The sequence below is a fragment of the Rhinatrema bivittatum genome, chromosome 18, assembly GCF_901001135.1.
Source record: "Rhinatrema bivittatum chromosome 18, aRhiBiv1.1, whole genome shotgun sequence".
In the NCBI taxonomy this organism is placed as follows: Eukaryota; Metazoa; Chordata; class Amphibia; order Gymnophiona; family Rhinatrematidae; genus Rhinatrema; species Rhinatrema bivittatum.
The window spans coordinates 55,599,048-55,621,917 of record NC_042632.1 but is presented as its reverse complement, the minus strand read 5'-3'; the positions used below and the strand labels follow the sequence as shown (position 1 = coordinate 55,621,917).

The 22,870-nt window shown below is 42.8% G+C and overlaps 1 protein-coding gene across 1 annotated transcript in view; it reads left to right on the top strand.

Moving 5' to 3' along the window:
- UBTD2 (ubiquitin domain containing 2) overlaps nt 1-22,870 on the top strand; it is a 56,975-nt gene that overhangs the window by 15,423 nt on the left and 18,682 nt on the right. The window contains exon 2 of the mRNA XM_029583658.1: nt 20,842-21,078. Within this exon, the coding sequence (XP_029439518.1) occupies nt 20,842-21,078 (237 nt within the window). The remainder of the gene's footprint in view (nt 1-20,841; nt 21,079-22,870) is intronic.

Here is a 22,870-nt window from a genome sequence, read left to right as displayed (position 1 = left end):
CTTTCTCCCCTCTACTCATCTGGATTATTTTGAATCCAAGAATACACAAGACATTCTCTCTTCCTATAGACTCTCCTAACCTAAAGGAGAACTATTTTGAAAGTACTGCTTTATTTTTTTCTTTGTGGAAGTCCCCTTTCTTCCCACACAGAGGATCCCAGTGGATAAAGGATGGCAGTGAGGAAAATGTGTAACCTGTGCAAGAATAATACAAATAAATAAATAGCTTGTTGGAGAGAGGGCATGGAGCACTGGGGTCTTCTCTTCTGCGAGCATGTGTTATATTACCCTGCACTGTGCTGCCTGGGGTCTGGCTCTGAGACACTGTACATGGGCCGTGTGACTGAGGAACCAATCTGCATGTAAAAAAGCTATAAACTTTTATTTTTAATGCAGCGCGCCTCAAACAGTTTAGGCAACGCCATTCCTTTTTCTCCTTTTGTAACGCATTTTATCACTTTTTTTTTTTTTTGTAAAATTGCGCTGCACAGTACTACAATTAAAGTTGCATGAAATGAAACATCGTGCACTTTGTTCCCCTCCCAGCGTGAGAACCTCTAACTTAAAGCACAATCTCGGTTCCCAGCTCTTCAGGTGAGCAGATCAAGGACTCGTGCACTAAGGGGCTTCTTTGCATGCTGTGCCTGTACAATGAGTGTTTGGTACATCCAGCTTTCGCTGCTATGCGTTCACTCCTTTTTATTTTTTATTTTTTGTTCTTTTTCCCTTGGCCTAAGTCACTTTGTTGTGACCTACTTGACTAGATTTGAGGTTTATTTTTTGAAATAGACATGCACGCTTATTATGGAGAGCACGCCCTGCTATTAAAAGTATAATTTCTTTATTTCCATCTTTAGCTGCTCTTATGTTCACACTTTACAAACACAAAGGTGATGCCTGCACAGCATCCTCTAAAAGATTAACACCTCTTGTGGCAAAGTAATTGCCAATAGTAATAAATGCCAAATATATATTTCATCCCAAATTGTTAGCACTCTGAAACCTGTCTTTGAGCGATATCTCATCCAAGGTGAGTTTTTTTTTGTTTTAAGTATCTTTCTCTTTTTATCTTGCTCCTGTCCATTTGCCTTTTATCACGTGGCCATTGTCTGTCAAGACCCCCCTCAACAGGTGTTGCTTCAGCCTTGCTCAAAGGCCAAGATGTGGCTGCATACAGAGCTGCTGCTCTGCACCGCAGGAGCATGGATGATGAGCAGTACCGGAGGGGGCACCCCTGCTACCTCAGTGAACCTTCCTAATTTAGATTAATGTGCTTTTGCGGCCCCGGGGAAATGCTTTCAGGTTACAGGTTCTCGTGTTAGAGATATTGCGTTATTAATCTGGTGGATACATTTTCACTTATCATTTTTACAGCACTTTAATTTCTAATTCAAACTGCCAGTAGTCGTGCTGCATTGGTCTTAGAGAAAACTGGATTCCTTGTAGGTTTTCGTAACTTTCATTGGGCTAACAAGATGGTGCGTATATTTCTGAAGAAGGGATGTATGTGGTCTTAAAGCTTTTTTTAAATCTTTGGGTTTTACTTGTGACATAAGCCATGCAATGTCACCTAGTTTATCTGAAATAAATATATTGCATGGTATGTAATTTGTATAACTTTTTTTTTATATATATATATCAGCATGTGTGGCATTGTGAATATTTGTGAGGTTTGCATGCAGGTTGATTTGCTATCAATGGATTATGGTACTGTGCTGCAGTCAGTCGTGTTATCTGGGTTAGGTTACTTTTAGTTCTGTCTTCTTGGGCTCCATGCAGATGCCCCTAGAGATCTTCAGATTGCACAATAGGGCTGCCCAAGTGTTTACCGATGCTCGCCTTCTGCATCACCTCACTCCCATTTTCCAGTCACTAAACTGGCATCCTTTTACAGTCCTTCATAAAGCACTGAATGAGTCCTCACTGCACTTAAGATCTAATGACCCTCTTGTATTTTGCATTCAAGTAGTCAGGATCTCTTAGAAGTCGCTTCTCCTACACTTGTCCACCTGGTTGAAGCCCGTGAGAGAGACTTTCCCTACACTCTGAAATTCTCTCCCTGCTCAACTGCAGGCTGTCAGATGCCATAAACTGTTTAAATAGCTGAAGTCCCACACTTTTAAACAGGCATTTGAGTTAGCTGGTTACTGTCTTGCTCGGCTCAGTCTAAATGTTATTGTAGATGGCATGCAGATGGATTGTAGATGTTATTGTAGATGGCAAGCAGATGGATTGAGAACTGCTCTTGATTTTATGTTTTGTACTTCTAATTGTAGATGGTTTTTATATGACCCGCTACGAACAATGGAGTGAGCAGGTTACATTTTTAATGTTTGTTCTTGTATAATGCATGCCGGTATAGAAAAACTCTAAATATATCTGATCTGATTGCTGCTCTCAAGGACCAAAATTGTGCATATCCTAGTGAATTGTTTTATTGCAAAACATCATGTTCCTTCAGAATATTAAGTAAAAGCAGAGGAGGAAACGAGACACTCGCTACATAATGGCATGAACCAATTCAGCTTTTCCCATGAGCTTAATGAATTGTATCTGAGCGTAAGCTCTACCTGTGCAGGTAAGAAGTCTGTAGTTGAATGAATCGTCCTGGCTATCAGTTTGACCTTAATTAGGAAATTACTGAAATGTAATATAACATACATTTCTGTTGTGGCGCGCTGATGGCTTGCAAGATGTATTTAAAAGAGGTATTGAGCTGAGCAATGTGCAAGAGCACCCTAAGATGTCAAGACTTTGATTGAAAGAAGCACACGTCGTTATGAATTCTTGAGATAGAAGACACTATTGTTTTTAACTGAGGTATGCATTGTGTTTAAATCCAAATGCATCATTTTCTGCCTTGGGCTTTTCTCTTTAAACCTTCCTCAGAGGCTCACAATAAAATGATTTTACAACCTGCCTTTGTAGGTTATAATAGCAAGGCAGCATTTCCATGGTACAAGTAATGACCTAGTATAAACTCCTCCTCTGGTTTTATTGAGTGTTAACTTTGCAGATGGCTTTGACCTACTTTGATATGAAGCAGATAGATCCCCCGTTTTCCCTTTGAGTATTGATTTCGGCATGAGCTTTACCCAAGGAGATTCCGGTATTGATGGCTGTACAATTCTTTTATCTAATGATGAAAGCACCAATCATTGTTCAGTGAATACTTGGCAGCTTTGAGGATGACAAGGTGTTGAATTGTTAGCTAGTTTTCTAGGCAGGATTCTCCTCCTGCTCTCAGCTTTAATATTGTTGTGTGGGTATTAGCTAAGGTGATGTTTTAAGCCACAAGAAGTTGTGATCTGTGATTAGATGGCAGTGTCCGTAGTAAATAGTTTGATACTTCTAAACCTGCTGAAATTCATAGCTGGTTTGATTCTTTTAGTATGTGAACTCCAGATGAAATACCAGTGTGCCTCACAGTTATAGCACTTGGGACGCGTGTGGTTTGCAGGCTCCGATCATGATTGTCAATAACTCCAGCTGCACTAAAATGTATTTATTCGTGAACCTGTAAAGTAATCTTTCTCTGTCAGAAAACACAGCCATGGAATTCAAGACTAAATGGTTTAACTTTCTATTTAATGAAAAATGTTGAAATTGCATGTGATTTTGTAACTGAGCTTAACACTTGTCGTTCTGAAAATAAAAGTAAGATCATAAGAAATTGCCATGCTGGGTCGGACCAAGGGTCCATCAAGCCCAGCATCCTGTTTCCAACAGAGGCCAAACCAGGCCACAAGAACCTGGCAATTACCCAAACGATAAGTACAGCAGCTATAGAAAGTCTGTACTCCTCACATCTTGTTCTATCAGTGCATCAGACTTGAATGCATTTAAATTAGTTGTTTTCCACCCATCAACACACCATATTCCATTTCTTTTGGGGTAAAAAAAAAAAAAGTTTTATTAGGGAGCAAAGCATATGTATTAAAAAGACAAAACCGAAATCCACCGGAGCATTAAATGTTTAGGAAATATACAGACATACAAGGGATGTGCAGGCTTACTCAATTAAGCTATTATTCCATATGTTCATTTCTACTTCATTTTCTAAGCAATTATGGAATTCATCTTTCATTTGATAGTTGTGGGGTAGGATGTGTAGATACATTTATTTAATAAATTTATATTCTGTTCTCAGCTGATTACATCAACACGTACACGGTTAAAACACAAAGCAAAACAATATCAGCAATGTAAAACAGATAAATACAACATAAAAATTCATACAAGTACAACATTAGCAACAGAAAACCAATAGAGAGTTCACAACAAGCAAGAGATGCTATCTGGTATATGCCATAGAGAACAAGTGTCTTCAGCAGTTTCCTAAAACAGAGCAAATCTGACTGTACCCCAGTCTCAAGTTATTCCTCAGACTGAGGGACGGCAATAGAAAACATTCTACATTGGGACATAGCAAATTTAATGGACTTATGAGATGGTATCTCCAAGAGATTTTGTGAAGCAGAGTGCAATGCCCTTACAGGCTGATACTACTTCTGAAAAGCAGAAACAGTTCATTGAGGACCAAGATTATGAAGGGCTTGCATCACAAGGCATAACATTTTAAAGTGAGTCACGGGAAGCCAAGGCAAAGTAGCCAAAACTGGGGAAATGTGCTCACAAATTGGGGGTATCTGTCGGTAGGTGTGCCACCAAATTTTGGATTAATTGTAAAGATTTAAGAGAAGACACAGGTAAGCCTAGGTGGAGAGAATTACAAAAGAAACAAACTGTATTACAAACCCTTACAAACTTACACTAAAAGTAAACTGATCTTATTGATTATAAACAGAGATAGATTGAGCTCAGGAATAAGTTAGTGATAGAGCAGGGAGTTTGAATCATTGCTAGTTTTGGGTACCTAGAAACTCAAGTTTAGTTGACATGTGTAGGGTTGTGTTTTGCTTTCCTGCATCAATGGAAAGCAATCGCCATTCAATCATTCAAGGTTGTAGCTGGGAGAGGACTGGGATTAGGTTTTGTCTTTTTTTTGTCTGCTCTCACTGCAGATATTTAAAGTTTAATGATTTTCAGAAATGTCAAAAACAAGGGCTGCCTTTCTTTATTATTTCACTCAAATGTCAAAATATTTAAGAACATGTGTACAGTGGCTATAGAAAGTCTATACCCTGCTTACAAAATGTTCCCCTTCTGTTGCTTTATAGCCCGGAAGTAAAATGCATTAAACTAGTATTAGTGATAATTTTCTAATCTCATTTCATTAATTGTTTTACTACCCTTTTACAAAAGCACACAGAATGGTTTACAGTGAAATAAAATAGAAGCAAATAACATAAAGCATGATAAACATGACAAACTCACACCAATAACCCTGAAATAAAAACCCAAACCACTCCTCCCCCAGGCTATTTGTGACCTCCCCAAATGGAAGAACTGCCTTGCTGGAGACCACTAATCTTATTAAATCAATATATTTATTATGTGCACAGGGTTGTAGATATGCACAGCATTGCACCAGATAAAACTCAGTGGTTAGAAGTTCCTTTGCTGAGTTCTAATGCAAGAAGGTTATAGTGACCTTCTCAAAGGTGATAGCGTTGAGTGAAGGAAGTGGACTTTCAAGCTCCTCCAAGGAACGCGTGCACAGGAGGCTATGGGATGAAGGTGAAAGGTGGGTAGTGAATGAATATAATGGTCCTCGGGAGGTAAGCACAGAGAGAAAAGGTCCCCTGTGAAGGACTTTTACCTGGCGACACCTTCCCCACAGATGAACAGTAGACTCAGGAGTAATCTATTATTTTACAGAATAGGTGCCCACCCTGAGCAGCCTCTCTGAGGAGGGGGTGGAGGCGAGGATAATATGAGGATTGAACACGTGGGACAAGCACGGTGGATCTCTGAGGGAGAGGAAGGGACTATAAAGCTGAGCAGGAGATGTGGATGTACCATGTGGTCTTTATCTGCCACCATATTCTCTGTTTCTGTGAACTCTGGAGCATCCACAATTGTGTTAACATTTCAGTCCTTCAAAATGAACTGGGACTCTCAGTAAAGAAATATAAAGCAAGGTGATTGCATTAGTATTTGGGTGGAGGTGAGTTGCAGGCAATAGTTGGAGCATTCTATTCTTGCATTATTTCTTTGCCATTTAGGGTGCCACAAAGTTTTAAGTGTTTATTATTTTCGATCATGATTGTTTAGTGCAGTGTTTTTTGCCGTACAAGATAGTTCCCCTCTCACGGTCATGCCAACCTTCTAATTAGCTGGTAAACTTCAATGGCTAAGGCACACTGTTAGCAGCATTCTGTTAATTGGGTAATAAGAGGCTTGGTTCTTGCCAGTAAATATCTCAGTGGGATTAATTGTAGATATGGCATTAACTAAAGGGAACAGGGAATTCCAAACTCAGCCGTTCGGCCTGTTATGTATAGTTGCTGTCTTCCAGAGCCTGCTTTTATGAAAACAGTTTTTTTCCCCATTGTGTATGTGTAGGCTATCACTTGTGAGACAGTGTGCTCATTTTATTTGGAGCTCAAGTTTCAAAGTCAAGTCTCTGAGTATTGTTCGTCCAGATTTCATGGATTTGAAAGGTAACTAAACAGATACGTACTCAAAGGCAAAAGCGAATTTCCGTATGTGCAAAGACTGTTGAACAGGGCTAACGTTAAAGGGAATCTTTTGTGGTTAAGATCTCCACGAAAGACTAAAAGGTAGGGTTTAAACTGGAAAAATGATGGGTGTTACAGCCAGTCAATGGTGCGTCAAAATATAGCATCCTGCTGTCCAGCAGATGCCACTGCCCGTCACAGCGGCAGATTCCAGAGATACCCCCCATCTTCTGCGGCCCATTTGAAGTAGTAAGGAAAGGAATTCATCACTCTGATCCTTGTGTTGCAGACGCAAACAAGTTTAGGATGTTTAAAAAAAAAAAAAAAACCTTCAGTTTAAACTCCAGGACTCTCCTTTTTTGGGACCTCGTAATTCCTCTTTTTTTTTCCCTTCACAGTTCTGTCAGAAAAGGTGATGAGATCTGGTGCCCAGAGCCTTCATTCACAAATACCCAGGGATTATTTTCTTCCTCTATTTAAATAGACCCCCTACCCTCATACTCTTCCTAGTCTGGTTATTTCAGCAGTGGCTCCAGGGCTCCTCGTGGAATCTTCTATCATGAGCTCTAAATCTGGCCGGAGGGTGTTGCCCTTCCACCACCATGGACTGTGACCTGCTGCCTCCTCCAGCTGATCCGGGATGTGCATGACCAGGATCCAAGAATCAAACCAAGGATCCTTCAAATGGCAGCGCACGGCACTGCCACTGAGCCAGCAGACCAAGCAGACCCTTTCAGTTCATCTTAAGAGTGAAGGAATAAAAATCAGGGCCAGAATCATCATCGCTTCTAGGAAAAAAAAAAAAAGAAAATGAGGGCTGTTTTGCTGAAGATTTCTGTGGGTGCAGATTTCTGGTAGATAAAAATGCCCCTGGAGAAAAATGGAATGTCTGCAAGCTGTGGTTTTCATTTTAATGCGCCAACAAGAACAGGAACTTTCAAGAATGTACAAGTCTCTCCTTCAGATTCAAGATGCATTGGTGAGACATGAGCTGGATTATTCTAGGGACCACATCTCCTAAAAGATGAAAACCCAAATGGCTGGGTGTGTCCTGAGAACCATTGCCCTAGAGCAGTGGTTCCCAACCTTATTTCTGTCGGGACACACCTGCCAGATGGCTCTCACATGCGTGACACACTGAACACATGACCGTCATGGGGCTAATTGTAAAAGTACAGTTTGCATCCACAGGGACCCCCCTGATCCATAATGGTTGTAAAGCAGAATTATGACATTCCCCATACAACTCACCCTATAAAAAAAGATGTTCTGGTGTCATCTCAGTAACAGCAACACAAACTCCTTCTACTACCAGGCTCAATAGCCCTACTTATGAAAAGACAGCAGTTTACCACCAATGCATGTCCTCCTGAGAAAACACAACAAATAAGACGGATACAAATGCTTACATGCTAGTAAAATACCTCACCCCGGTCACAGACACAGAACCTACCTAACATACTCCCAGGATCTGTAGTAATGCACATAAACTAATCCGCACACAGTTACACCCATATTATGGAATACACTCAAACAGGAGCAACCCTATCTATGAAAAGGCAAATATTAAATCAGGACCTAAACACCAGGAAAACAGAACAAGCCAAGCAGCTATAGATCCCCAAACAGAAGTAATTGTAAAACTATATTAATAAACCAAATAAATGTTTCAAAGCAGCTACAAACAGAATAACATCAAACAATTAAAAACTCATAAAAATTATTAAAAATTCTCCAATCAATAATAAAATATTTCAAAACAGCAGACACATCACATAATGCCTTAGTCTTTATTTTATATCTCATACCTTCCTCTCTAAGATTCACCTAAATGATTTGTAAATTGTTTTCTGCATATATATGTTTCATGTATGTTGTTTTCTCTGTAAATCGGGGTGAAGGCACTCAGCTATACTTCGGTATATAAAAGAATCTAAATAAATAAATAAATAATATTCAATAATTAAAATGGCAGTCAATCAAGAAAGATAAACTTAAAAAGCCACCTTTACTTACCCTCTCCAGCAACTCTCCTACTCCTCTTCCATGCAGGCCAATAGCACGCTCCAGAAGCAGCAGTAGTTGCTGAAACTCTGTACTCATGGTCCTCATCCTTAGGGCCCATGATCAGTCTCTCTCACCAGTTACGCACCAATCATCTCCCGACCAGTCTTTCTCTTACACATACCCATGTTCCATCTTACATATACAGGCTCTCACACCCAGGTTGCTCACTCCCATGCTCACTTGCTTCTCGTTCCCATAATCACTTTTTTTCTCACACACACCAGTCACCTCACCAAACGAGTCTCTCTCATGCATACAAACAGGCTTCTCACTCCCATGCTCTCTCTCGCACATAGTCTTCTCACTCCCATGCTCTCTCTCACGTATATAGTCTTCTCACTCCCATGCTCTCTCACGTATATAGTCTTCTCACTCCCATGCTCTCTCTCACGTATATAGTCTTCTCACTCCCATGCTCTTTCACACACACCAGGCTTCTTACTTCCATATTCTCTCTCTTATACACACACCAGTCACCTCCCTGACCATTCACTTTTGTCTCACATATACACACACCACCTCTGACCAGTTTCTCTCAATCACATGCTCTCACTTACATACAGGCTCTGAATCACAGGTATACGTGCACACACATTCATTCACTTACATACTGGCTGTCTCACTTCCTGTCTCTCTTCCCTCCCCCCCCCCCCCCCCGAGCACTAATGTTAACTGCAGCAGCAGCCTCCTCCAGCCCCTGCAGGCCAAGAAAGAAGAATCCTATCGGCCGCGGGAGGCTAATGCTGCCGTCTCCTGTGCTGATTTCTGGCTGCTTCGGGTTTTGTCCGGGCCCTCCCTGCTGCCGCTGCCCCTTTTCCATGCAGCATGGCTCTTCCTGTTCCGGTAAACAATAATCATGCAGTGCCTCTATCTATATTGAATAATATTAACACAACTAGAGGACATGTATTAAGCAAATATCTTGAAAGAAATATTTTATTAAATATATTCATACAAAAAAAAATTTTTAAACCCCTCCTAATACACAGAAACACCTATCTCAACGGCCTCTTAACCTATAAAAACTATATCCATTCATTCCTTACCCTTCATTCATACTGTACATTCATACCCATACATCCCCTCATATAAAAACACCCAAGGCCTACCCATAAATATAATTCATTCAATATCTATTACGGGTAGCCATGCTACCTCACAATGTGACAATGGTACATATCGACTATTCAACGGTTACAGCTGATTATATATCCACTTATTCCTAGTGCTGTTGCCTCACAATGTTATACATACAGCTATAATACCATACATGACAAAAATTATTTCACAATGTGTGTCTAATGTATCCAACGACGATCTCGTTTCGCCCGTGGTTACGGGCTTCCTCAGGGATTCTCTGTAACGACGATCTCGTTTCGCCCGTGGTTACGGGCTTCCTCAGGGATTTCTTTACAGTAATCCTGCTCTCAGCATCTCATTCTTCTAGTGTTTCAGTCTGTAAAAAGTGCCCTCTACGGTCTAACTCATTCAGATCTTACCTTGCGTATCTACTCGCACACGCATGCACTCATACCCATCTTTCATGCTACTACCAGTGCCACTACTATTACTTAACATTTCTATAGCGCTACACGACATCCGCAGCGCTGTACAAACATACAGAAAGACAGTCCCTGCTTAATAGAGCTTACGATCTAATAAGGCAAACATACAAGATGACTGACTTGGTTAAAAGAAAAAGTCAAGACTAAAAGACAATCTGGCATAAGATTTAAAATTGATTTCAAAAAGGTGTATGTTTAGGTGGGTTTTAAACATGGCAAGAGATGGAGCGTGATGCACCAGTTCAGGAAGACTATGCCAAGCACATGGTGCAGCCAGGTGGAAAGCAAGGACTCTGGAACTGGCTGTAGAGAAGGACACGGATAGGACTGACTTATCCAACGAGCGAAGTGCATGAGGAGGTGTGTAGAGAGAAACGAGAGAGGGGAGAGGTAGTGAGGTCCTGCAGAGTGAGAGCATATGTAGGTGAGGAGGAGGAGGAGCTTGAACTGTATGTGGGAGCGGATAGGGAGCCAATGCAGTGACTTCAGAAGACAGGGTTATGTGAGCGTAGCAACTTTGAATTTAGGTCAGATTGCAGTGGAGAGAGATGACTGCTGGGAGACCTGTGAGGAGCAGGTTGCAATAGTCTAAGTGGGAGGAGATGATAGAGTGGATGAGGGCTCTGGCAGTATGTTCAGAAAGGATAGGTTTTTGCAGTGTTATAAATGTTTTAGCATGTTTTGGATATGTGTAGAGAAGGAGAGGTGTCGAGGACTCCAAGGTTACGAGCTGATGGGACAGGGACAGTGACCGCGTTATCCACAGAAACAGAGAAAGGAAGAGGAGAGGTGGGCTTGGGGAGAAAGATAAGGGGCTCTGTCTTGGCCATGTTGAGTTTAAGGTGGAGGCGGGACAGGCAGGCAGAGATCCGGGATTGGCTATCTGGAGAAATTTCTGGTGTACGTAAGTGGATCTGGGGGGAGTCAGCAAGATATCGCACTGCTGGAGGAATGCTAGCATTAGTGGTGCCTCTTGCCCTTTTGCAGCCAGCATGTGACCCCTGCGGTTCTATAGTGTGCAGCTCCATCACGGGATCTGGGCATCAGAATTATTCAGACTGCATCTGTTTCTGCTCGGCTATCACAGCAGAAAGACGTCTCGTGCTAACTTCTTAGTTGACAGCAGCTTTTTGAAAAGGGCAGAAAGGTTCTGGTTCCCTTTCCTCTTGGCCTACGTATGTCTTGGAGACAACTGGCAGGGCTACTCTTTGCGTAAGAGGGCCTGCCTCAGCTTCATCGGTTTAAGGTTATCTTTTTGTAATGAAGAGTATGGGACTAATAAAAGAACTGGCCCTTTAGAATACAGGCTACGCCCACAGCTATGCTGAAATGTCATTTATAAGTGTACAGAAGAATACTTTGGTCATACACAAATATCTTGGTTCTGAACTGTGCAGAAAAGTAAAAATTATCCTTTGTTGTGATCTTTACTTTTGCTTTTTAATCTGTCTGATGGAAGACACAATGTTAGACCTTGCTCACTTTGGCTGCCGGTAGGGAAGAAAGCCACCAGTGCCCTCTACCATGCCAAAATAGATTTTCAGTGGGCCAAGGTACACTCTATAACACTAGACCTGGTGAAGCGCTACGAATGGTCGTAATGCTTTTCTGAGGTAGACCAGGAGTAGGATAAGACTGCAGCCAGGCCAACAGGGGGATGTGCTTATGTAGATGTTCAGGAAGAGCACTGAGTTGTTGAACATCTGTTGGCATCAGCAAAGGGTTGAAAATGTTCCTTTCTTTCCGAATTGCTGCTGCATTGTATGGCGAATGACTCTTCTTTTTAAGCTTTCTGGTTTCAAGGTCAACTTCCTGTCATGCTGGTACAAACAATGTATGACTGATCTGATGCTTTTAGACTCTCTCTTTTTCTCAAATCCTTCTGGACTCTGCGGGCGGGACATAGTAGATTACGTAAAACAGCAGGCAGTAGAAACAGGAAGTATGAAAAGATTCAAGGTCAGTATTCTGAGTTCCTGAAAGGATTTTAGAGAAGGGTTTCTTCAGCTAGTTGAAAAGGTGTTGCTAATGCACGGGGGAGAGACACAGGGTGTGAAAACAAGAATCAAATGTTCTCTCCTCCTTGAGATTAAAAGCTTTGGATGTAATAATTGAGGGACCTATTTCCCGCCATTGGATTTATAGAGTAAATTCCAGTAGCTCACTCCCTGTTTGCCATTAGATAAAGGGGTTAAGAGTAGAGAGAAAGATGTAAGTCACTGGGCTTTTGGTTCTTGTACAGGTAATTACATTTTCCTTCAGGTAGGTAAGTCTTTAGGAAAATCTGCCTCTCAATAAGTTTTACTCCAAGATGGCTACAGCAGCTAAGTGAGAGGAGGTTGGCAGAATGACAAACCTGGGAGCAAAAGGCAAAGGGAGACCAGGACCGAAGTGACTTGTCCCCGGAAATGCACAGAAGGGTTACCAAAAGCCTCGATAACATCATAAATCCCCCACTCATCTGCCCTGCATGTTTGTCCCCAAATCATTATAAAGTGCAGTATTACTCATCAGTGGAATTTTGTTTCCATCTTATCTGATCCACAGGCTATGCCCTAGGATCCTAACACACTGGAGTAGTTTTTGCACCAGGAAAGGTATCTAGACTACAACATTAAAAAAAAAACAACGCATGGTGCAGTAGCGTAAGCCTGCAGTTGAGGGAGGGGGGTGCATTGTAATTTCACATGTGCTTTGGCGTTTTTATTTGTTGCTGTCTTGTCCACTCCCTTGCTGTCACCAGTGGTGCTTTATACATAATGTTTCTCCTACTGATACTGTGAGCGGTATCCAGCAGTGAAAGTCATTTGATGGGTTTAGACAGCTGGTGCTTCCAGGACAAAATATTGGAGTATTATAATCCTAAAAAAAAAACAACCCCTGTTTCTGAGCAAGATCAGATTTTCCTGGTGTTTTTCTTCAAGGAGTAGCATAGCCATAACCTTTTTGTATGCAGGGAATGTGTACTGTCTAATGATATTGAGCACAGCTTGTCACACAAGCCGTGACCTGGAGTGCATGCTTATTCCTTGTTGGAAGAGAGGATAGTGTGCCCATATCAGAAGTCCCGTTTGTGTCTGTCTGTCTGTCACTGTCCCCGATCTATATACTGCTCAAACCATAATTTAGCAGGATGAAAGAAGTAGCTGTGCTAGCTTGTCTCTAGCAGCATTTCACCGTAATTATGTTTCTAATTTGAATATTATCTCCCCTGAAGAGCTAATAACATTCTTCTGCAGCATTGCATTGTATTTTTTTTTTTTCTATAAAAATACTTTAAATTGCTAGTTTATTTTAGGAGTAAGAAATAACGGAGAGATAAGTGCTGCTAATTTGTCAAGCTCCTCCTTGTCTGAGCCCTAGTGCTTGACTGCCTTCAGCAGCTCTGAGCAGTCCTCATCCTGCATGGCTCAGCGCGCCTCCAGGGGAAGAACGCTATTCTTAAGCTTACAGAGAGATGTAGAAAAGCCGCGTGATTTATTTTTTCTTTTCTCAGATTTGTAGGCATGATTCAGTTTGGCTTTCTTGAAAAGCTAGTTTTTAATTTCAAAAACAGCGTTGCCACCTTCTCCTTGCTGCCCTGGCCTCTGTGGCATGCCCATTGCCACCTCTTCCCTGCTGTTTCAGGAGCTTTGTGCTACTAGCGCTGTAGTGTTTGAATGGTAAACGCATCAGAGTGACGCTACCTTAAATGATGACTTCCTTTCTTTGCTCTTTGGAGTACCTCATTTAGCAGTAGCGTCAGCACAGTCCATATTCCTGTTCCTGACAAAGTGCCAGTCTAGATTGAGACTCGCTTCTTCGTCTCTCTTGCCAGTCCTGTTTTCTTCTCGATCTTCATCAATTTTTTCAATGCAGCTTTTTTGCTTGGGAACGCACTATCCCAGAGCTTTCTTTTCTGTCCCTAGAAGTTAACGCTGGAGACTTCTTGAAGTGTCTTGCCACATAAAAGTAATGGGTAATTTGGTGGCTTGTGCTGTTAAGTTTTAGAGACAGTTTGATAATTAGATCCGTGTGCTACCAAGTTCTGATGAGCATATATCCGAGTCCCAGGTCAATTCTCTGCTTCTGAGGCTGAGAAAGCTGAATCAAGTGGATCTAGTGGTTAGACCATCGGGGTTCAAATCCCGCTTCTCCCACCGATGCTCCTTGGGCAAGTTGCTTCCTTAGTGTTTGGGTAGGTCAGTCCCAATGAGTGGGGTTATGCACCTCTGCCAGCAGATGGAGACAGAGCAAAACCTGACGTCACAGCTATATAATCCCGCCCTGACAGCCTGCCAGTGTTTTCCGTCTCCAGTAGATGATACCTTCAGGGGTTTGCCTGTGAGAAAGAAAAAGTAGTAGTTGGAAAAGAGATGTCTAAGTAGCACCGCTTACCTCCTGCAGTGATAGCGTGCGGTCCTTCCCTCAGTGCCTCGGTTCGGTAACCTTATCTGGCGTGGACCTAAATTACAATTGGTGCTTGCAGTCCGAGAGAGGCTCGTCGTTGAAAGCTTTAGCTGGGATCTGTTTCTGACGTCAGCGAGGCAGGGCTGAGCTCAGGTAAAAAAAAAAAAGTCAGTGACAGGAAGACAGCAGGTGAAGGGTCTGTTTCCTCAGCGTTGTGCTGTCCCGCTCACGTCTCTGGGGAATTCTGTGAGGTGAGGAGAGAGTGCAGGCACCGCTTCCAGGATTCTCCCATTTTGGCACACAGTAAGCTGTGGGGTACTTCTCCGTGCTTTTTTCGCTGCAGGCTGTTGGCGCACGTTTGCATGTCCGGGTGTGCACCTATTCTCATTTGTGCATGCATTTGGGCGTTCTTCCTGCTGGATGCACATCTTGTGCTCCCGGTTTAAGCATTGGTCCTGAGCGTCCAGTGGGACAAGTTGGCTAGGCGCTTGGACTTGGAGACACATTTTTATGCATATTAGGCGCACTTGTACACGCGGGAAAGCTAGGTGCAAGCCTTCATTGGGCTGTGCGCTTGTAGCATGGTACCCGTGGCAAAGAAATCTAAGCGCTTATCTGTGCTGCCTGTCACATCAGAGCCATTCAGCCGCAGCTTTCTTTAAGCCTGTGTCGGTGCTACCTGGATACTCGAAGATTTGCCTCCTTCTGATTTTGCCGATAATGGTCTATCTCCTCGGTCTGAGGGGAGTGGAACTGAGGGAAACACTGCAGGGGGGTGTCTTCTCCTCTGGTCTGCAGATTGAGCTCTTAGGGGACACTCGCAGGACGTCAGGTTCAGACCTATGGGACCCAGCCTCCCAGACATTTTTACTGGGCCAGTCTGAACCGGCAGTTCCTACTGAGGTAGGTTTAGGTGTGCTCAGAGTGCTCCTCCGCCTGTCTCTATGGTCAAGTGCCATAATGCAGTGCTGTCTGACAGAGCTCAAATGCAGGTGGATCAGGATGATACCGATGATGTGGGGGCTCTCCTGGCGAGGAAGGGGATATTGCTGCAGATTTGGAGCCATATAGAATTCTTCTGTTTCTTTTAGAGAGATGAGTTGCTAGGTCTGATATCTCAGACCCTGAAGACTCTCAAGTAGCTGGGCCTGACTCCTTGGGGACGTAGAAGGAGGATCCTGTTTTGGTCACCCTGCACAAGGCTTCTTGTTTCTTTCCCCTTTTGAATGTAATCCAGGAGTTGATCTGGAATGCGCCAGAAGCATCCTTTAAAGAAGGATGCATCTTAGCGGTTTTATACCCCTTGGATCTGCAGGTCAGAGAGCAGTTGCATTTTCCTAAGGTGCATGCCTGTCATGAAACATACCACCATCTCGGTAGAGGGAGGTGCAGCTCTGAAGGATGCTCAGGATAGGAGGATTGAGGCTATCCTAAAGCAAGCCTTTGAGGCAGTGACAATGAACTTGCAAATTGCTTCTTGTTGCACCTTGGTAGCTCGTACTACCTTGCGGCTTTGTCAAGAGTCTGGTGGCGTTGGGTCCGATTTAGGGCCTGTGGTATAACCAGGAGCCACCTTCTTGGCTGATGTGAGCTGTGACTTGGTGCATATAGCTGCCAGAGGAGCTGCTTCAGTTATTGTGGCCAGGCGACAATTGTGGCTGCACAACTGGTCCCAGATAACTGTTTCAAAGTCCAATCTGACTGAGCTGCCTTTCAAAAGCTCACTTTTGTTTGGCAGTGAATTGGAAAAAATGGCAAGTAAGCAGGGGAGAGACCCAGCTCCCGTATTTGCCAAAGGATAAGAAGCCAGTTTCCTGGACTTCTCGGATGAGTGGCCACTCTCAAGACTACCGGCGTTTTCGGCCTTATAGTGGAAGTTCTTCCCAGAGATCCCATCTTTCATTCCCTAGGTTTTCAAAAGGATATGGGCTCCGGAGGCAGAGCCCCTCATTCTTCCCAATGAAGTTTTGCGAGCTCACCTGGTGATGTGGGAGATAGGTGGTCGTCTATCCCAGTTTTATCACAGGTGGGCCCAGATTACTTCAGATCAATGGGTCCTCGAAGTGGTTCATAATGGCTAGAATTTCTTCACATTCCTCCGGATGCCTTCATGGTCTGTCCATGCTACTCCCCTCAGAAGAGGGTAGAAGTGGAAGCAACATTACAATGGCTGTTGATTCTGAAAGTGGTGATCCCTGTTCCTGAATCGCAGTGAAATACGGGTCTGTATTCCATTTATTTTATTGTGCCAAGAAGGAAGGGTTATTTCGGCCCATACTGGATATCAAGGGCATCAACCGCCATCTGAGTCATGCATTTCAGGATGGAAACAGTGTGTCCTCGTTCAGGGGTGACCACATGGCGCCCTGCTGTATGCATTCCCAACTTGGCCTTTGATAGGCAGGCTGTTACAGAAGATTGCAAGTCAAACCAACACTGTCCTTTTAGTGACTATGGATTGGGCTAAAGGCAGATTCTCCATTAATTTTCCCACCACCGAGGTGAGGCTAACTGGCCTGTAGTTTCCAGCCTTTCTCTCTGCTTCTACTCTTGTGAAGTGGGACCACCACTGCTCTTTTCCAATCTTGCGGCACCACTCCCGTTTCCAGGGATCTATTGAACGGGTCCTTTGCCAGCACATCTCTGAGCTCTCTTAGTATCCTGGGATGTACCTCATCCAGCCCCCCATGGCTTTGTCCACTTTGTTTTCCTAGTTCTTCCCATACATTCTCTTCTGTAAATGGAGTTTCGTCTACTCCACCCTGTCCACAGTCTTGTTAACTAGTGATGGTCCTTCTCCAGAACCTTGTTTGGTGAACACCGAACTGAAGTATTTGTTTAATATTTTGGCCATTTCTTCACACATTGATCTTTGTCATCTTTCAATTTCACTCTACCACTTTGGACCTTTCTACTTTCTCTGATGTATCTGAAAAATGTTTGTCACTTAGGATTGCCAAAGAGGTAAAGCATTCTTCTGCCTGACTCTTAGCTTTCTTGATTTTTCTTCCTCAGTTTCACCAGATATTCTTCCCTGTGTTCTCATTTTGGGATCCTTTATATTTCTTGAACGCGGTTTTTGTGTTTTTGTTTTTTTGCTTTTATTTTATCAGCCACCTCCTTTGAGAACCAGACCGGTTTCTTATTTCTCTTACTTTTGTTTACTTTTCTAATGTGTAGATTTATTGCCTTTGTAATTGTTTGTTTTAGTTTGGCCCACGGTTGTTCCACCTCTCCCATTTTCTGCCAATCTTCCGGTTCTACCTCCAGGTACATCCAGGAAGCAAGAGGAGTGAATACCCAGGCGTACTGAGGATGGTAATGGAGGAGTTGTAGAATTCAGGAAAACCAGAAAGAACGCTGTTAGGATAATTGTTGGGAAAGAGAGACTTTCTAGGTGGAAACAAGTCATCAAAGCTCATGGAAGAATGGAGTTTATGAATATTAGGGAGTTGACAACGAAGGGAGGAACAGATAGAAAAATGTGAGTGTAAGGTCAAGACACCCCCACAAAAAAACAAACCTGCTTGGCAGAGTCTGAGAAGATGAGAGAAATGAGTTGGTGGATAAAAAAGGCAGATGGGTGAGGAATATCGGCAGAGCAGGGTAATAGATCATATCTGCAGGATGGCCCTTCTGTGGCCATCTGCTTTGATTGCTCACTTCTCATCTTTCTGTTTGATGTGAATAAACCTGAGTAACATCCTCACTTTGGCACCTTAGCGTTTTTGGAACAAAGATTATTTTCAGTATTTTTTGTGTGCACATGCGTGCTTGATGATCATCAGTGAATTTAGCCAGAGCTTTCCTTCCAGGGTTATGAAAAAGATATTAGATTAAACACGAAATGAAGAGAGCCTGTCTGGGCATGTGCTGGTCCTTGCATGCAAGCTTTTGCGCATGTGGACCTCCCACCCCACGGACCCATGCCCGGAGTACTGCTGTAATGCAGGCAGCCCTGCGCTCCACCTGGAAGCTTGAAATTGTACTTCTGAGGGATTTACATTTGCTCACGGTTTCAGGTTATTTGCAGCACTCGTGCAGGAATCGAAATTTTTCTCTAGAACTTACTAGAGAAGAAATACCTTTCCATGCACTGTCCTTTTATTCCTACCCCCCCAAAAAAAAAATTCTCCCCTCCACTTTCACTTCCCCTTACAGCTCTTCCCTCCATCTCTGCAGCCCTTTCACACTCCTCCTCGTCATGCTGTTCCCCCTCCACTCCCCGTTCTCTCTCTCTGAAGCCTTCTCACGCTCTTCTTCTTCCACCCCTACACCCCCTCCCCACTCACACCTCATGCAGCTCTCGCCTTCTTCCAGTGCCGCCCTGCGTCACTTCCCCTGCCTTCCAGGTCCCATCGGGGCTGCAACTACTCCCTCCGGGGTCCGATCAGGCCCAAGATGCACCTGGTCTTCCCAGGCCTTGTCCCGGCGAGTGGATTTTCTTAAACCCTCATGTGATTCGTTAGTTTGAGGCCAGTAAACCTTGAGTTTCCATTTAACAAAAAATAAATAAATAAATCTGCCTAAAAATGATCTTTCATGCTTGCATGAACTTTAACGTGTATTCATTTTACTATCACTGCCTATTCACATTGCATGTGTTTTTCCTAATTGTCCTTGTCATTATCACCGGTTAAAAGCATATATTCAGACAAGCCTGGTACATCGATAAGAAGAATAGCAAGCAGTTACTGGACCCAAGGTATAAACTTCTGTAATGCACGTGAAAGGCAAAAAGTGCGAGTTACTCCTGGAGGTCCTGGGTGAGCCAGGGGCCAGCGGTCCGGCAGTGGCACAGGCTGCCGGGCAGGAGATAACGGATAGGAAAACAAACTTTACTCCTCCGTACAGGTGTAATGGAGCTGAAGCTTATTAATAATTGTGCTTAACCTCTTTGGTGACCTTTCTTGGTATTCCAGCTACATTTCAAACGTTTTCGTGTAGCTAATGTTCGCTGTTTTGACAGAGAGAATGGAAGAGTTCATATCCAGGTTATTATAAGTGCATAAGTGAAATTGTCTTCAGCTTTATAGTATAATTAATTTTAATTGCAGTAAGATTATACTGTCTGTACAGAAATGTCTTTTCATGTGTATATATCCACAAATAAGCCGCTTTCTTGGACACTGCTGGATGGAAAGTCAGGACTGCAATTTGGCACCTGTGTACCTAGAAACATCTGAAATGCAGGAACAGAGACCCTGCCTTCTGTTAAAGCTTCCTGTAGTCTATTTTTCATTTGCAGATTTATGGGGGAGTGAGATGTCAGAACAAAGAGTTTTGGGGAACAGGTTGGGGGAGGGGGGTTACTGATTTGCAGATGTGGATCTCTGCTAGTTTTCAGATAAATGGCAAGGCTGATTTCCCTTATGGTATATTGCCTTTATTAAAGTTATACCATATTTTAATTCTTATGTTACCTATAACTCATTAACAGAAACAGAAGGTATCAGCAGAACCTGGTTTGCTCCAGAGTTGATTTTTCTAGATACTGCAGATTCAGTTCTGGTTCTCGAGTACTGCATATCTTTAGCTGTGCAACTCAGAAAAGCTCTGTTCCGTGTCTTTTATTTACAACAACTTTTATGCTATTTCTACAAAGCAAGGCAGTTTAAAAATAAAATGCAAACCAGTGTCTAAAGTTTAAGTTCAATACAACACATTATCCACAAATACCAATATGCATTTTATTATCTACTAAACCCAATTTTAAAACAAAAGTACTACCACAAAAGTCCTAAATCCTATCAGCACAAACCTTCATATTGCCCATCCTTTTTTTCTCTGCACGGTTATAGCCCTTATTACTGCTCCCCGAACTGCTGCGAGACTGCTGTGTAAGTGTCACAAGCTATCAGCAAGTGGTAGGGGCAGGATACACAGCTGATTAGATTGCTAAGATTAAAACAAAACAGCTTTCCATTTGTTTGTGCAGCCAGTTTTTTTTCTTATCTTACAGAATGCTATGGAACACACGCCAAGCGGCAGCTGCCACCGGGGTGGTGGATTTGGGCTACACAGGGAAATAAACAAGAGCTGCATTGTTTTAAGGAGGTCATTAGAGCAATAGCTTCAGTGGCCTTTCCAGCTACTGCCCTCACCTCCAAGCTTCAGAAGGGTTTCTGTGTTCATGAGTGACTGTAAACTCTGGGAAGGTTACTAAAGATCCCTGCGTTACTCCCTGTCCGTCTGACTCGCTGGCTAACGGATTACTTTGTGTTCCCCTTTCCCAGTTGCCTTAGGTCGAAATCAACCCCTGAAGAAAGAAAAGCCCAAATGGAAAAGCGATTACCCCATGACAGACGGACAGCTACGCAGCAAGAGAGATGAATTCTGGGACACAGCACCAGCTTTTGAAGGCCGCAAGGAAATTTGGGATGCGCTGAAGGCTGCAGCCCAGGCATTTGAGAGCAATGATCATGAACTGGCACAAGCGATCATTGACGGAGCGAGCATAACCTTGCCACAGGGTAGGTGTCCGTGGTCCGGCCTCCAGCCCAGCATAAGCAAGGAAGAATGGCAGAGTTTTTTAGAATTGGAAAGTCTGCTCTCCTTAAAGCAGCAGGTAGCAGAAATGTTTAGTTAGTTAAATTAACAAATAAATCACAATTTAAGCGGAATTATAAAGATTCCCCACCCCCATCTTTCTTTGTTCTGTTTTTATATTTCATAGCTGTGGAAGAATAAGTTAAAGGGTCACTGGCATTTGCTTGCGGGTCTGGTACTGCTCAGCAGGATGGACCGATTTGGCTGCCACACTTTGCATATCTTTGCTGCTATGCCACATCAGAAATCAAAGTAAAACAGGAGATTTAAACCAATAACTTCCTCTCAGAGTATGCAGCAAGGGTTTATAATCCAGAGTTTTTCTAGAGAGAGTCACTTTTTACAAGCTTTTTTGGATCTTTTCTGATGCATATTGATGCAACAGGATTGATCTGTCCTCAACTTTAGTGTGAACATTTGTGGCACAGCAAGGCTGTTGGTCCCTAAAATTTATATTAAAAGCAGCGGTAAAGTATTAGAAGCTAAAAATGAAAAGGCAACAAGTTTTCTTTCTATCTGTAACAAACCCTAAGATTGGTTTAGAGATTCAAAGCGTTTTTTGGAAGCATTTCCTACTTATTCTCCCCGCTGTTGTGATTCAGTATTAAGACAACAGTCTTGTCTCACGCAAGCTGAAGCAACGAGAGACCAGGAGGCGGCAAACTAATATTCTGAGCTGTAACAGGTAGTGTGGCTGCTCTCAGCGTGCAGCAGGTTCCCCGGCTCTGCACTCTTATGATGATCTCAGTTACTTAAGTAAGGGAGATAGGTGTGGATCTTAAATAGCAATCTGTTCATTTGGTGGAAATTTTCCAAAGCATTTATGCATGAAAAACGCGGTTTTAAAAAGTTATCCTTGGGTTTCCACGCGTAAAAGTGCGCACAGAGCTCGCATACGGATTTCACATACAATGCAAGAGGTGTTGGGGGGGGCAGGGAAAGCATGTACACGCGATTTTTGTTTTTAGGAATCACGCATGTAAATGTCCGGGCGTGCCTCGATAACGAACAAGAGATCCTGCTGAGTTTCAAAACAGTCGTGCATGAATTTCTGCTTTGAAAATTTGAGTGAAACACATGCATGCTTTAGCCCTAATGAGCAGTTATAAAGTTTCCCTCCTTAAATCATTTAAATACCTCTTTCTCTGTTTAAAAACCTTACCACGTGGTGAACAAATGTTGCAAGACCTATTCCACTTAAAATAAATAATAATAATAATAATCACACAATTGAAACCTTTCTGCAGTCAACGGGCCGTTTTCGTAGGCTGATGTCACTATTTGTTTTCTTCTGGCGAGAGAACTTTTGATCATTAGTAACTGACATTTTGTCTCTTAGGTTTAGAAAGTACATTTGCTTTCTCCTCTTGTAAGTCAGAAGATTTAAAGCTTGGAGTATTCCAGTAACTTCTGAGAGAGCTGGAAGGCAAAGCTGAGGGAATCTTGGGATGCTTTGAAGAAATCCTGATTTTGTTAATGCTGCTGTTCATGTGTCTATTTTCTTAATTTAGCATGAAAGAAAACTGATGGAAATTTTTACTTTCTAAAGCAGGACTCCATTCTAGTTTTCATGAGATGCCTTCTCTCTCTTTTTGTTCCTGTGCACGTGTCCTGTAGGCTGTGCTGAAATTGCCGATACTCGCATCTTCTGACCATTAGTTTTCAAGTTGCTTAGTATCTGGCGTGGTCCAGTGGTACTTCTCCATGTTGGTGGCT